Genomic DNA, 16249 nt, shown 5'->3' on the forward strand with positions numbered 1-16249 from the left:
AAAGTTGTTCCCTGCTGGAGTCAGTGTCCTCCCCACCAACTCGCTGCCTGCTGAGGAGTCTGCTCTGCCTCAACAGCTGCAGGGACAAGCAAGGGGTTCCCTTTGTCTTCAGGAGCATCCTCATGTGTCCTGCTGGCATCCTGTCAGCTTTGTCACAGACTTTTGCCCTCCTCTTAGAGACTTAACCATGCTGGTAATGGAAGCTAATTCTTAAGGTGGGTCTTAATCACAGACTAATTCATGCTGAACCACTGATGGCAGCCTTTGACACGGATAAATCATATAGATGGGAATTTGAAGTAGAAGCAATTTTTTTACATTATGCTTTTGCCAATGAGGGAAAAGGGTAAGAAAGGACTTCAGTGAAAATTGGCCTGGAGATGCTTCCGTTTGGGCAGAGCTGAACCCCAGTCTGAAAGGCTAATTCTTACTTCAGGCAATTAGATGCAGGCTCATGATGACCATTCTGTTTAAGAAAATACATATTTTCATGTTTGCATAAACTGCCACTTTGCTTTTATTGACTAACTCGGGCTGGTAAATCCACTCTTCCATTGGGGATGAGGGGCATTGAGATTCCATAGGTCATTTCCCCAGGACAGCCTGCTGGTTACAACCCCATGTCACTGCACCTGCCGAAGCTCCCTGAATGCAGCACTGGTGCAAGGTGATTTGTGTAGTGAATAAACATTTCCCGAACCATTTTTGTGCCTTTTATCTAAACATCTCTTGAAAATCACCTGGACTGGCTTGTCAGACATTGCAGCTGCCTGTATACAAACCAGATGAAAGGTTGAAGCTTCCAGGGTGCTTTGATGTCTGCAGCACTTGAAAATGCTGCTTCTGTGAAGCTACTGAGATCTGATTTGAAAACCTTTGCTTTCATAAACAATTTTTGTCTCAGATGTGAATTTCAGATTTCATTTTTCATCTGCAGTAGCCTATATATAGACATTACAGATCCGAAGGTACCAAGCCCCAAGACAGGTCTCATAACTGTTACGTGCCATTCCTGACTTGCGCTCCAAGCAAAATATTTATTGATATTTTACAGTTTTTCCAATACACCTGGCTCACTTAATTCTTACCTTGTTACCGAAAAAAAGAGTTGAACAGCAGTTGCTTATAATACTTTGACTGAAGAGGTAGCATGTGGAAAAACTACTCATCACAAGAATGTTTTAAAGCCTGTACAGGTGTTTCACTCTGATGAATTAGCTTTTATTCATTAAGATTCATTGATGGGGTTTTTTGTGTTGTTGTTTTATTTAAAACCATTGCTCAGAATTGTTTTGTGCATTTTGATAAGGTGCTCTTAGCTAACATCATCTGATTGCCATCTTCCAGAATACGTATTTAAATACATGGCTTTTTACAAAGCTGCAGTTATACTTTATGCATGTTCAGAAAGCAGTAGAGGAAAGGAACTGGTGTCTGGGTAACTCATCTTCTCAAGTATTTCCAAGTGCTTTCAAATTGTATGTAAAGCGGGGCTTTAAAAGGAAAAGAAAGAAGCAGAGTCTATTTTTGAAGCATCAGATTGGATTTAGAAGATCCTGGCTGTGACTGCAGCTCTGTGGTAGGCTTCCTGCCATACCTTTGGTAGGTTACAGGAACAGAGTTGAAAGGCAGCCAAGTCATTCTTTCATTGGAAAGGCAGGGGATGTTGAAACTGGAATGTGTACTGTTCACAGCAGGGACGCTGCTTCTGCTCTGAATGAGCACGTTTGCTCTTACACATGCCCTGTACATGAAATTCTTGTGGTTGGGCATTTGTTGGGAAGGTCACAGATGGAATTCTCTTCTATTTGATTAGGACCAAAATTTTGAACCTGTTCTGGAAGTGGTACCCAAATGAGATCTTAGTCTTTTTAGACAGGGATAACACTGATTTCTGTTTTCCCTGTAGAGAGGTATTGGTTCTGCTTTGCTGCAGCATGGAAAGGAGTTTGAAACATCAGATTCCTTTGTAGCAGAAAAACTAATTTTTATGTTGAGCTTTGTGAATTGCTTAACATTTCAGAGCTTCCATAGAGCCTGTAAAATGAAAGGAAGATTATTTTGTTTTGTTTTCTCAGTCACTGCCTCTGTTTGAACTTAAATCTCTTTGAGGTAGATATTTCTGCATGCACAGTATCTGTTGTAATACTGTGCTGATTGGTTATTGTCCTCTGATTGTGTTATGGACAATCAGCATCAAGACAAATAACTGTCAAATTTTGTCCTCTTTCAGAAAAACATTTATAGAGAATTGATGTTCAGATGCTGAAACAATTTACATCTCCAGCAGAAAGCAGCAATTCATAATTATACAGGAACGTCTCAGGGTTTGCATTTTAAGCACTGTGTTGTATTTTGTGAGCAATTTGAACGTTACCAGACCCTTGTGAAGCTGGAGTGTGGTGCTCATGCAGAACTGCCAGCCTGTGGTGGAGCAGGTCCCCTGTGCAATTACATGTCCTGCACAGGGAAGCGAGATACAGGGACTTGGCTGAGGAGCTCCAGCAGATGATGCCAGAAAAAGCATTTTGATCCACAGTCTTTTAGCTTGACTGTTTTGCCCTCTTCCCTCAGGGAGAAGGTTAAGTGTGAGACACAACACTGCGCCAAATCCAGCTCTTAGCGGTTGTTAAGAGGCAGCAATGGCAACTGAAGCCCCAGGGACCACTTTGTCCTGGGATTATCCTCCTTGAGCAGTTTCTTTTCGCAAACATTCTGTGAACAAATTAGAGATTTAACTCTGAATATGAAGAATCATAGAATAATTTTGGTTGGAAATGGCCCTTAAGATCATCAAGCACAAACATAAACCTAACACTGCCAAGTCCACCACTAAATCATATCTCTCACTGCCACATTTACATGTCTTTTAGATGCCTCCAGGGATGGTGACTCAACCCCTTCCCTGCTTGGCAACCCTTTCACTGAAGAAATTTTTCCTAATATCCAATCTAAACCTCCCCAGACAAAACTTGAAGCCATTTCTTCTTGTCCTATCGCTTGTTATTTGGGAGAAGAGACCAACCTTCACCTCACTACAGCCTCATTTCAGGTAGTTGTAGAGAGTGATGAAGTCCCCCTTAAGCCTCATTTTCTCAGGACTATAAAACCCCCGTTTCTTCATCTGCTTCTCATAGGACTTGTGTTCCAGACCCTTCACCAGCTTTGTTGCCCTTCTCTGGACATGCTTAAGCACCTCAATGTCTTTTCTGTAGTGAGAGTCCCAAAACCAAACACAGCACTCGAGGTGTGACCTCCCCAGTGCCCAGTACAGGAGGGCAGTCACTGCCAATGTAATGTATGCAGTGCATGTAAGAGAGGTGGGGCAATTAGATGGAAAGGAGATCCAGGGCAAGAGAAATTTAAAGCTCAAAGCCATCTCCATGCTGCAGAGAAACACATCTGCTGTTTGGGGCACTTGGTATGTCTCCAGATTTTTTGGGTCCTTTCTCCACCCTCCTGGGCTGCACAGCAAAGAGAAGGCAGGGCACTGCCCTGGGTTTAGGTCTCAACTGTCTGCTACTAATCTCTGTACCCAGGAATGATTTTGCGTGGATCAAATCCAGCCGTGCTGTGGGCTGTCACCGTGGGCTGTGACTTTCTGTTCATGCATTTGAAGCAGTCAGGTAGTAGCCTCCTTGTTGGCATGGCAGGGCCTTTCACTGCATTCAGTGTGGTGTGCACCACATGAGGTGGGTGAGCCCCAAGAATAGAAAAGGATTCACTTCACAGATCTCAGGAAATTGCCTGGATTTCAGCCATTCATCACTGAGTTTGTGACCTTCTGTGGATATCACCCAGACAGTGTTTTCACTTTTTTTATCTTTTTCTGGGTGTTTCTTAATGTCAGGTGAGTTGTGTTGGAGAAGGATCAGAGAATAGTTCTCCTACCTGGGCCTGTCATTCATAAAATAACTGGCAAAACTTGTCTTGAAGATTGTTATCAAACTGTAGTAGTGGTGTGGGAGAGAATCTGGAAACACTTTCTCCCTTTTCACAAGTTCACAGAGTCTATACAAACCCTGTTTTTGCCATCCACTACCAATCTTTCCCTCCATTTGGTTTTTTTTTTTCTGTTCTACCTCTCCTTTTTCAGTCTCTGCCTTGGGGAAATGGAGTAATCCCTTGTTTCCAGGTTTTCCTCAGTAACCATATAAACTTCCCACAAATGATAATTGGTACAAGAATCTCTTCATCAAAAAAGACTTCAGGCCTTACTGGATAAGTGTCTAACTTTGTACAGGCTTGAAAGAACATAAAAAGTAACTGGAGTTTCTGACTTCTTTAAACACATATCAGAAGAACCATTTCCATATTTTTTAACATTATTTTTCTGGAGGAACTTGGGAACTTCCATCTTTTCAGTCAAAACTGAATTGATCAGCTCTGCTAATCACTGACAATCATTGATGGATGGTACCAGTTAGCCTAACTACTTGTTCTTTTTTTGTTTTGGTTTTGGTTTTTTAAACAGATTTCTTCATAATAAGTTGGTTACAAAATTAGTGCCAGTGACTGTGTTAAATATTATCAGTAGCACCAGAGAAAAGTGAGCATGCATTTCCAGAGTTGAATGTCCTTAACCAAAAAGATACTTGCAGCTTTACTGTCAAGACCTGTTACTTCATGTGGCTACATAGATCAGAAGAGACTTTGAAATTCTAATGCATACTAAGACATGCTATTTTCTGTATTTGTTTTTTTTTAACCTTTAAAGCTTTCAGAGTTATGAAATGTTATGATACTCCTAAGCTTCACCAGTAGGTATTGTAAGTTAAGTTTGTTCCTCAACAAGACAGAGAATGGACATGTACAATTATAGACCATTGCAGCATGGGGAGAGATTCATAAATGGCTGATCTGTAGCTGGGAGTGATTTTGAGGAGTAACCTTGAGACTGACTTGCAAACATGAATTAATTTTGAAGACTGAGTGAATAGCTATTAGCAAGACAAGATGAAAAATGTTTTTGCCCTGCTGACTGACCTTCTGCAGATCAAGGCTGGTTTTTCATAGAGAAGTGCTAGCAAGGAGAATGGGTTATGCAATTTGTTGTTCTAATTTGCATATTTATTCAAGTGTATCTTCCCAGTGACCTCCTAATAGCTGAGCAGTGTCAGATGACAGTGCTTTTGCTGTTGTTGGTGTCTGCCAGGGTATCTGGCTGGCTTGTTCTGAAGCAGGAAGGGCCAGGCTGGGTTCCTCTCCAGGCAAAAGCAGTCAGGGGGACTATAGGAAAAAAACCTTCTTGCCTGACTCAAAACCAGACTGTTCATACATATATCTTTAATTTCCTGGAGTGGGGCAGAGGGTTTAAAGAGATGGGCAACAATCCAAGTGTTACCAAGGATCTGGGTCTGGCCTTGGTGAGAGAGAAAATCTTTTGATTGCTAAAGCCAAAGCTTGTGAGACTCACCTGGCACTGATGAGACTTGGTTTTGGATACAGTCATGGAGGATACATCCCTTTTGACACACGTACTGGTTACTGATGATGTACCTGTGCACTAAAGCTGGAGGGGATCAACTCTTTTTGCAAATAGTGAAGAGCAGCTTTCACAAGTGGCAGAGGCCCAGGGTGGGAATTGGAACTTACTCTGCCTCTTGTCTATGCCGTGCACATTCTGCAAGTTCAGAGTCACAGGCTTGCACTTTGGTGTTCCTGTCTCACCACTACCTTTAGACGAGATGTGCTGCTTCTTCACCATCAGCTAAGATTCCTAAGGAATTTGGGTTTAACTACTTTCATGTCCTTAGAAATCTGGGGGTAGTTTTTATTAATACAGAAGGTGCTGTAAGATGAGGTAGAAACAAACATCTGGTCATCTGGTTTCACATTGACCAGCAACTTACAAGACCCAAGTCTTTACCTGTTTCTGGATGGATTGTCTGCAGTTTGATGTTTGCTGTAAGGATGACCATCACTTTAATACCAACATGATTTATTTATTTATATTTTGAAAGAAAAATGTTCTTAATTTATCCCATCATTTATATTAATAAATTAGTTGTGGTATTGCATCATGCCAGCTGGAGTTTTGAGAAATAATTTGTTCCTGCACAAATTCTGAAATATTTTGGCAGCTTAGCTGGATCAAATTAAATTTTATTCAAAAAATAATGCACAATGTCTTTGCTTGAATCAAAACATTGCAAGGCAACAAACTAGTGGATTAAATACAAATTTAGGTAAGTAATACAACATAAATACACTGTCTACAGAGAATGTTTTTGATAACTAAATTTATATTAGCCTTCTGTTTGGACTACATTAAAAGCAGTACTTTTAAATACTTAGAGTCTGTAAACTTCTGCTGGTTTGTGGCCAAGGCAAGTCTTCTGGAAAGTACACTCAGCCTTAGAAATAGTAGCAAGTGGAGCAGAAGCAGGCAGGCAGGGGCAAGCAAGAAACCACAATGTTTCTTTGAAGTCCATTTCTTTCTCCTCCTTTTTCCTTGTAAATATACGTTCTTTTTATAGAATTAGAGTATTGTTATCCTGTACTATAGAAAGGACCTTCATTATCTTTTTAATAAATTAATGACAGAATGGATCTAGACAAGATATGAATATCTATGCTCAGCAATTTCTCTCTGGAAGTAATGAGTTTTAATGAATTAAATAATGTTTAAGGTTTTTAAAGTACTCTCTTATTTTCAAAAGAACATCTTACCGTATAAACATGGTTTCTGTCTTGTTTTGTCACTGATGTCCTTGCCAAACAGATTTCAAAAGCAAAATACGAGGATTTAATTCAGTGTCTGTCTCTCTCTCTTCCCCTGTCCAGATTATCAGCGTCTGATGACGGTGGCAGAGGGAATCACAACGCTGCTGTTCCCGTTTCAGTGGCAGCATGTGTATGTTCCCATCCTTCCTGCCTCTCTCCTGCATTTCCTGGATGCTCCTGTTCCCTACTTAATGGGGCTGCAGTCTAAGGAAGGAACTGACCGCTCCAAGCTGGAGCTGCCTCAGGAGGTCAGTCTCCACCTTTGGGGTTGTTATCCTGAACTGTGTTATTAATATTGGTGTGTGAATTCCTGCTGGAAAATGCCATGCCTGGTGTTAGGACACCTCTCTGGTACTGTGGAGACTTTTTGTCAGCAGGAGTGAGATAGTAGGGGGACTCTCCACAGCCCTTCCTGGTCCATTTCTGAATTTAGTGAGTACCACTACTTGTATTGACTTCTGCTTTTTGTTGTGATGCTGAAAGTTTCTCTGCTTTCTCTGCATCACTCCCTTCACCAGGTTCTGTTACTCTGTCAGTGCCACAGTCCTATTGACAGAGGGCTGAAGAGCATTTCATTCTGGAATAATCTTTATGAATCTGGATCTCAAGTTCAGTTCCTAGATGGTTTAAACCTGTCCCCCTGCTGCTGCTGAGAAGTGTGCCCTTTCCTGCCAGCCTCACCCAATCCTTGTGTGAGCCCATGTGTTCCTGGCTGGGTTGAGTTCTATTACTAGACCCGAGTCCTGGCCTCAGATACACCAGATTTGCATTAATACTGTGCCTGTGAACCACTTAGAAAAAAAGGAAGGAGAAGTTGCCCTCCTCATCTAGGTGTTAAAATCCTAGGTGATGATAGTAGAGAGTGAAATGGAGATTTTTCTCCTCAAAATTTGACCAAGATGCTTAAAACTGCTTCACATTTCAACCTGGCAAAGTAGGGATATTGCTAATCTGTCTGCATTCCAGATAGTGGCTGGAACCAAAGCATGCTATGCTTTTTAACTTCTTGAAATCAGGGCGGTCCCGTGGTGTAAAGGAGAGCACTATGGACTCCGAATCCCAAGGATCTGAGCTCAAGTCTCAGTGGGGACCATCCCCTGGCAGTTAAAGTCTCCATGCCATCCGATCCCATCAGATCTCGGATGCTCACCAGGGTCAGCCCCGGTCAGTACCGGGTGCTGTGACAGTCCCGAGGACTTCACTGACACTGTCCAAGCTCGCTCGGCCGTGGCAGATGGACCTCAGGACTTAAACGGTGGGGCCAGTTCTGCGCATGCTGTGCCTCACCTAAAAAATCCACTGGGCAGGCTGGAAGGGCTCACCCATGTGGGGAGAGCCCTGCCCAAATCTGCGTTCGCAAAGTCTGGCCATACGTCTTCTTAAAATCAGTGGCAACTCCAAAAATAACTGTTCATATGGCAGTAACATCTCATGACAGTGGCAGTGTTGAGCTCAGCAATGTGCAGAGACCTCTCCTGGGGGCAGAGTCCCTAAGGCTTGCAAATACATGCTCTTTCTGGGAAGGTGGGTGGGAGAAGCAGCCGAGGAGAATATGCAAGGGAGTTTGTATGTGAAAGTGGAGGGACACGCACAAGGTGACGATAACATGGTTTTTAATAAGGCTCTATTTTAAGTATTACCTGAAGGTGACTGAGTCTTAGTCTCAGTAGCATGTAACTGCAAATGAAGTTTTACCCCATGGATGCAATGACCAAAGCACATGAAATGTGCATTGATGTGGAAACGGAGCTGGTATGTAGCTACACTCCTCAGTAAACCCATGCTAATATTACATAATTACTGTGATTTTAAAAATTATTAGTCACATGCTTTTAGTTAGCAGATTAAGCTGTCATTTTCCTTAAATTAAAATTTTAATGTGACAGGCTTGAAGTATCGGTGGAATAACAAATTAAATATCACCAGGGAGAGAAGAGTAATAGCGGGGTAGAATCTGCCCCCCGCCACTGATGTTTAACCAATGAGTGAAAAATATCAGCATTATGAACACCACAGGTTCAGTAACTCTGAGAGAAAGAAAGAAGGCATACTGAACAGAGAAGGTCTTGAATTTCAAATTCCTCTAGACAATAAAAAATGAAAAATCCTTCAGCATGTGAACAGTGATGAAGCGCTGCTCGCTGTAGCATTCCTTTATTGTTCAGGCCAGGGGCTAGCTTTTCAAGCTCTTGCTCTAAATATAAACCATTTGTTTGTTAGAGATAAAAATTCTAACAACTGGCCATCATGCTGTCTTAAGGTTACTAATCTCTCTGCATTAACTTTAATCATCAGATGTTTTTGAAGAGAGACGTGAGACCAATTCCCCCAGGGTTTTCTGAATCCAAATCTCATTTTTCAAATTTTGTAAATGATATGCAGAGCTGAAATTAAAAAGCCTTTGAAATGAAATATTGATAGATAAGAAGGCAGTCCCTGAGCTAAAGAGCCATACTGATGCATACCACAACTCTTTAATAGCTGCATAGTTAAATAAAGAAAATCATTTTGTAAGGAGAAATGCTTTTCTTTGTACATACTATATTCAGTGTGAAAAAGTGAGCTGAAGGGACACTTCTGCTTTACCAAATGAATCCTAATACCCTTTAGAGTTGTCTGTGTGAAGGGTGATTGATGTCAAACATATCCCTGAAATATCCAATGTATTATAAATATGTTTGCTGGGGAATGTGTTGTCCTGCTGAAAATTAACCTTTTCAGAAAAGGAAGAAAATAAGTCCTTTCTGTTCACATAATCTGAAGATTAGTCTGTAGTGTTTGGTAAGAAGCAAAGAACAGTAAAAGTGCCTTGGAGAAGGTGGAGGAGCTGTGCTAGCAGTCAAGCCAGGCTAACAAAGACCTGCTGCTGCTGCCCTGTGGGTTCCTGCATCTCCCAGAGTGAAACCCATCAGAGCTCAGCAGCTTGGGAATCTGACCTGGTTTAAGATTTTACTCAGCACAGTGCACTCAGATAGCAAATTTCAGATGTAAGCCACAGTTCAGAAGATCAATTACTGTTTTTCATTCTGCTGTTATTCCTAAGAGTGCACTTGCAATGTAATTAATTTTTATATGGAGTTCTTCTGTCCGTCCATCCATTGACATTTTTCTAGTAAAAGTATCTGCTCTACTAGATTAATATCTTCACTTAACTTTAATCTGAGATCTATCTCCATTCATAGCAAAGCTTAAGAGTACTGTCTTTAAATCTCAGGCAGAGGAATTGCCAAGAAGGAATTGCCAAGCCTCCATGGAAACAGGGGATCAGGGGAGTGGGGAACAAGGCACTACTTCCGGTGGACAAGCTGTACTCAGACATGATCCCAAAGGCCTTATGTGGGACCCTCTTTTGTAGTTTGCTCAGAGCAATGTTATCTTTGAACATCTTGCTCCTTGGTAGCTACAAAGGCTTCTTGAAGTTGGATCCTGGTAAAATAAATGAGATGCAGTAATTCACACAAAGGTTATTTACGTGGGCTAAGTAGTTCATTTTATCCTGCTTGCTGCTGTGTCCTTGGGTGGTCTGGGAGGGCATATCAAATCTTTGTAGTGCAAAGTTTAGGATCTGCAAGTTGTGGTGGCGCAGGAGACTTTATTTATTCAGTAAGTTATTGTCATCCAGTTGGACCTGACCTTGACTGAAGTCTGATATGTCACAGCTAAAGTCTCCTGTTTGTGTGAGCACTTATCCTTGTGTCTGGACGCACCCTGGGGAAACAAGGCTACATCGCAGAGGATCCAATTCATGTGTCCATTTTGAAACTTTTATTTGTATTTCAGGCAAACTTGTGCTTTGTAGACATTGATAACCATTTCATCGAACTGCCAGAGGAATTCCCCCAGTTCCCCAACAAGCTGGAGTTTATCCAGGAAATCTCTGAGGTTCTCCTGCAGTTTGGAATCCCCCCAGAAGGCAATCTGCACTGCAGTGACAGTGCCACCAAACTCAAGAACTTGGTTCTTAGTGACCTAGTGAATGACAAGAAGAACGGGAACATCCCCAGCAACACCCTCAACATGTACGAGCTGCTGAAAGGCAACGAGACGATTGCCCGCCTGCAGGCGCTCGCCAAGAGAACGGGTGTGACGATGGAAAAAATGGCCATCACGACTCCCCTCACAGAGAAGGAGAAGGATGGGAAGTTGTCATGCGAGGAGCTGGAGCTGAGGGACTACAAACTGAATGTGCAGCTTCGCGAGGTTTTTGCCAACCGCTTCACGCAGATGTTTGCAGACTACGAGGCTTTCGTCATTCAGGCTGCCCCCGATCTGGAGTCGTGGCTGACAAACAGGGAACAAATGCAAAACTTTGACAAAGTAAAGATAGATGTGTATTCATTTTTCTGTCTAAAAGAGGGGGAGGGAGAATAGCAGTGTTATGTATACATAGCTTAGGTTCTCTTTAATCTGCCGTTCTTCCTCTGCCTCACCAAGACCTCTGTCTGTTCTCATTACTCAGGCCCATGTCGCCTGCCAAAGTAAATCGGTGCACATCCACTGAGCTGGTCAGAGCTGTCCCAGCTTGCACAAACCATGCTGGCAGGCTTCTGCTTGCTGATGGGGTTGCTCCTGTGGGTTTGGTGCAGGAGTAGCAATGGAAAGTGACCTTTTGTTCTGTCTTCTTTTTGTTTGCTGAGAGGAGAGGTGTGCACATGAGACAAAAACCAAATCCAGCCTTTCATGTTTCCTAATCTCACAGTAGAGTTTTTTAGTAATGGGCAGTGTTGTTCTGAAGGAGGTTATCACTTTCTTGTGGCACAAGAGTACTTTTATGAATCTATTGTAGAGTGTACACAGGAGTAAAAAGGAAGGTGAGATTAGAAATGGGGAAATAGAGGCAGTAGGGTAGCAAAAGGAATGAGAAATGTTGGGAAGCTCACACAGTTGCTGTTTCTGAGTGACTCTGCAGAGCAGATAGCCATCAGCTTTTTGAGATACAAGTCCTTCTCTAAAAGAATGTTAGAAAGATAAGCAATGAGGAACAGACTGTATACTAATCTGAGTCAGGTTTTGATAAAAAATGTGCTTTCCTGCCTTTTATTGGTTTATTTTTGTTCAGGCATCAAGCAGTGCAGCATCCAAAAGCAGGGGGTTGTTCAGGCAATCTCTTCTAGTGCTTTTGCGATAAAATGGGCTGTTAATTTTAGAGTTTTCAAAGCTCATTTAAAGACTTAGATACACTGTCAGTTGTAATTGGAATTCATGATTAATTACCCTGTGTAACATCACAAAAGAGCATTAGCTGAAAAGCACTGTGCATCCATTGTTATGTATGGCACCTTAATACATGATATGGTTCCAAGCTGGATCACCCAGACTGGAGGTTCCATGTTGGCACATGTGGTGGTCTGCCATGCACTGCACGGAGCTTGCTCCTGTGGATTGTAGCTGCTAGGTTGCTTTGGAAAAGCTGGAGCATGAGCACTACTTCAGTAACTCCATATTCCCTTTGCTCCAGCTCTCACAAACCTTCCCTGACTGCTTGTTTCTCACAGTGTGACCAAAGAGGTGACCGGTGAACCAAACCCCTTTGTAGATGGATTCAGAACCTCTCTGAAAGGTGTGTTTATGGTGGGAAAGCCTTGCCTAAGCCGTCCTGACGGCTGCTGATTTGGTTCTCTACCGCAGGATGACTTGTCATGTCAGCGCTGGGAGGGCACTAATAAACTGTTCTGTATTTCAGGCTTCCTTCCTTTCGGACCAACCTGAGCCTTACCTCCCATTCCTTTCACACTTCATTGAAACACAGATGTTTGCAACCTTCATAGATAATAAGATAATCTCCCAGTGGGAAGAGAAGGACCCTTTTCTGCGAGTTTTTGACTCCCGAATTGAGAAAATAAGGCTATATAATGTCAGGGCCCCTGCACTGCGGACATCCAACTATCAGAAATGCAGCACTTTGAAAGAAGCAGGTACGTCCAGACGGGCTAGTAAAATATTCAGAAGTACAATGTCAGCCACAAAGAAATAGAGGTCCTCAGTCATCTGAGCACTGCAGTCAATGAAGAAGCTCTAGAGCTACCTGAGGAGGGCTCGGCAGTGTCCTATCACCCCTAAACAAAAACTTCAGCGTGCTTTTAAACACCAGAAACAGCCTGAGCCCTTTACCTTCCCTTTGAGCTCTCCTTGTCTGGTGCTGTTAATAAACACAACCCAAACCATGGAACCAGGCTCAGAATTTCTCATTTCAGGCAGCTCCTGTTCTATTGCCAGGACAGCTTTCCTTCACCACGGTGGTGGGACCAGTGCAAGCCATACCAAGGAGTCGAGCCCCAGTGTCTGCTCCACTGGGCCTGTCTCCCGTTTCGCATAAAAAGACTTTGTTTTGCCTTATGCCATTTTGTTAGAGCAGCAGGGGATGCTGGGGCTGTAATCCTGTGTGGCATATTTAGTACCTCCAGCAATAGATGTTCCGTGTTAATGAACAACACATTGTACTGAAGTCTTGGATTATTTTCCATTACAGTCACAGGGTGCATTTTCAAGTTATCCTTAAGTTACTTACACAATACATGTGCAAGTATTTATTTAATTTCCAAGTAATACAGGGAAATTATATTCTTTAATTTGTTGGGACAGTTACTAGTAAACTAGAGCAAATGCATTTCTCATGTTTTTTTTTGTTGGCTTTTTTTTTTAATTTAACTTCATTAGGGTTTTACCTGTTATATACATGGCAGGAATAGAAATCTATGTCTGCTTAACTTTTTCTTTCTAAACACAATTCTAATTTGCAGGTCGACTGTCTATTCAGCGTCTAGTTTTGGCAGATATTGTGGCACCAGAACCTCATGTTCTGCCTTGTGAAAAGCAGCAAACTGATAGTAATACCAACTTTCTTTCATATTTACTATTCACAATATTTGTGACCCCAGCACCTGTTTGTTTAACCTACTATTTTTGGAACCCTTCAAACCCTCTGACCCCACTCTATCCACTCCTTTTCTCCAAAATGGAACCACACAAAGTGATTTTATTTATTTAAGAGGAAAAAAGCTCTGCCAAGTTTCTAATGATAATGTAGCTAAATCTTATGACAGTTTCTTTCCCATCACAGTTTTATAAACTAGGAAATTAGTTCTGTGTTGTTCTTGACAAATGGAATATGGGTTTAGCTTCCACATTTTTCGTATTTATTCACGAGTTGTGATATGCTGAAAGAACAGACCTGCCTTTCTATAAAGAGTTGAATATTAGAGTTGCTAATTAAATGCTGAATTCCCTCATACACCTCCTTTCCCCAGTCCTTCACAAGTTCATCTGACTCAGCGTTGAGAGGGTGAGAGATTTTATTTTCATCCTGCTCAAGATTTGAGATTGAAACCCTCATGTCCTTGAAGCAAATGACTGAACCGCATTAGTCTCAGCAGAGCCAAGATTCCTGAGGAGCCCTCTCTGCTCTTACTCCTTTGTTTTCAAGCATCTGTTCATCTTCTGGGTGCTGCTCAGGCCTTTTTGAAGGCCTCTCACCCAGTAATGACTTAGCTAATTTCAGGAGGAGGTTCACTGTAGGTGCCAGATGTTTGGAAAACTTGGGTATCCCTCTGCTGTGCATCTGCCCAGAGAGATGTGTCTGGAGCAAAGCGAGGTGCCCAGTCCCACAGGGGGAGTTGCAGCACCTTCAAAGGTCGGTCTCTGTTCTGCTGAAAGAGCCTTGAAAGCAAACAAGGAATTGCAGGGAAAGCTTGCACTGTGCTTGCCAATTTGTAACACATCCTGTAGGCTCCTGTGAATACCTGCTTGCTTAACAGCTACCTTGCTTGTGCCAGTGCTAGTTGTGTTGGGTAAAGAAACTAAAAGAGAACTGACAAAAATCAAGTGTCTCCTCACTTCTGTAAGCGACAGTTTTCCGTGTCTAAAGTCACTATTGAATTGTTTTAGTGGGTTTTCAGGGACCTGAGCATGACCCCTTCTGTGTGTCACCACCCCGGGTGGTTCTCTAACAGTTGCTCACCTGTGCCTGTGACTTGCAGCCCAGTCCATCGAGCAGCGGCTGATGAAGATCGACCACACGGCGATCCACCCGCACTTACTCGACATGAAGATCGGCCAAGGGAAATATGAGCAAGGATTTTTCCCAAAGTTACAGTCGGATGTCTTGGCAACAGGACCGACCAATAACAAGTAAGCACAGGTTTTACTTTCTGGGTTTAAAAGCACGTTTCTTACAGGAAAGATTCACGTAATTGAACAGAAATTGTAATTTTGGATGGCGTATAACCAGTGTAATGAACCCAGCAACTCCTTCCGTTTCTGGTTTGTATGGACTATGATTTTTGAAGTTATAACCATAGTTTGGGTTATGTTAGAAAGTATTAGCTTTGGTTTGGCGAAGATTCCTCAGAACTGTTTTCTGTTGAGTGCTAAGTACACTGTCTTCTCATACATATTTTTAGCTTTACCATTGCTCTTATGAATTTAAAACTTATTTCTTTGCTGTTTTGCACTGAACAGAGTAATTTGGAAACCCAAGCCAAAATTCAGATTCAAAAAAATGTTGGCATTAACACCTCCACACCATTGTGCAGAGTGAAATTAATGCCCACTCTGTTCCTCTCTTTTCTTCGGCTGTTACTACATGACCCAGAGATTTCTGTAGCTCTCTTTCAGTTTCTGCATTGGAATATCCTGGAAGAATAACTTGGTGAGGGTGGAAAGTATGTGGTTTTGTGCTTGGATTTCTCTTTTGAGTCTGATAAGGTTCTGTGGTGCACTTTGATATGAAGGTAGGGGTACCTATAGCTGTGTAATTGAGCATCCCATTACATAGTTAACTTACCTAATGTAAAATGACAACCTGGAGTACTGATTCACTTTGCATTTGTACAGTTATAATGTGAAGTAAGTGCTGTGAGTTACCTTTTTTTAATCTTTCTTCCTTCATAACTCATGTGTGAGGGGAGGTTTCTCCTGCTTCCAAAGTGAAATATTTGTGCATCAGTGATTATAAATTCATTTAATTATTAGCTCAAACCCTCACTTGCAGTTTCTGTGCAAACTCAAAATGTGGGAGCTCAGATAAATTCAAGAGCTTCAAAAGCTAGAATTGTCCAAATGTTAAAGCAAGCTCTTGTTTTAGGTATGTGCATGCACACAAGCTGCTCTGAGCTCTGTATGAGGTGCCCACTCATTTCTATTTATACACCTTTTTGTGCACCCCAGTGCTATCTAATCCCTTTTTAATAACCTGCTAGGAATAAGATTTGAAAGTGATACCCTTAAGCACTGGAAGTTTAGAGAATTGCAATGTTTTAGAAGAAATTTAAAAAAAAGGAAGAAAATAGGAGCACATATTTCAAAATTTCTTTGTTTTCAGACTTCCTGCAAATGGAGACAAAAGTTTATGGGTAATGGTCCCTTGAGGAATGGAGGATTTCTTCATCTTGTGGGATGCTGTATTTAGCAGTCTGCCTCTTATCCTTATGGTGGGTTTCAATTTTACAGTGTCAGCAACTGTGTAGTGTGAGTGGGCTCAGCCTGCTTGAAGTTGTATCTTCTGGCTCTACAGTGAATCTATGAA

General features: G+C 42.0%; 1 protein-coding gene across 4 annotated transcripts in view; it reads left to right on the forward strand.

The window, feature by feature from the left end:
* DENND5B (DENN domain containing 5B) overlaps window positions 1-16249 on the forward strand; it is a 112898-nt gene that overhangs the window by 63034 nt on the left and 33615 nt on the right. For all 4 annotated transcript variants that reach the window (XM_071551202.1, XM_071551203.1, XM_071551204.1 and 1 more), the window contains 4 exons: window positions 6787-6974; window positions 10507-11043; window positions 12410-12641; window positions 14703-14853. In XM_071551202.1, the coding sequence (XP_071407303.1) occupies window positions 6787-6974; window positions 10507-11043; window positions 12410-12641; window positions 14703-14853 (1108 nt within the window). The remainder of the gene's footprint in view (window positions 1-6786; window positions 6975-10506; window positions 11044-12409; window positions 12642-14702; window positions 14854-16249) is intronic.

Source organism: Pithys albifrons, chromosome 3, assembly GCF_047495875.1.
Source record: "Pithys albifrons albifrons isolate INPA30051 chromosome 3, PitAlb_v1, whole genome shotgun sequence".
In the NCBI taxonomy this organism is placed as follows: Eukaryota; Metazoa; Chordata; class Aves; order Passeriformes; family Thamnophilidae; genus Pithys; species Pithys albifrons.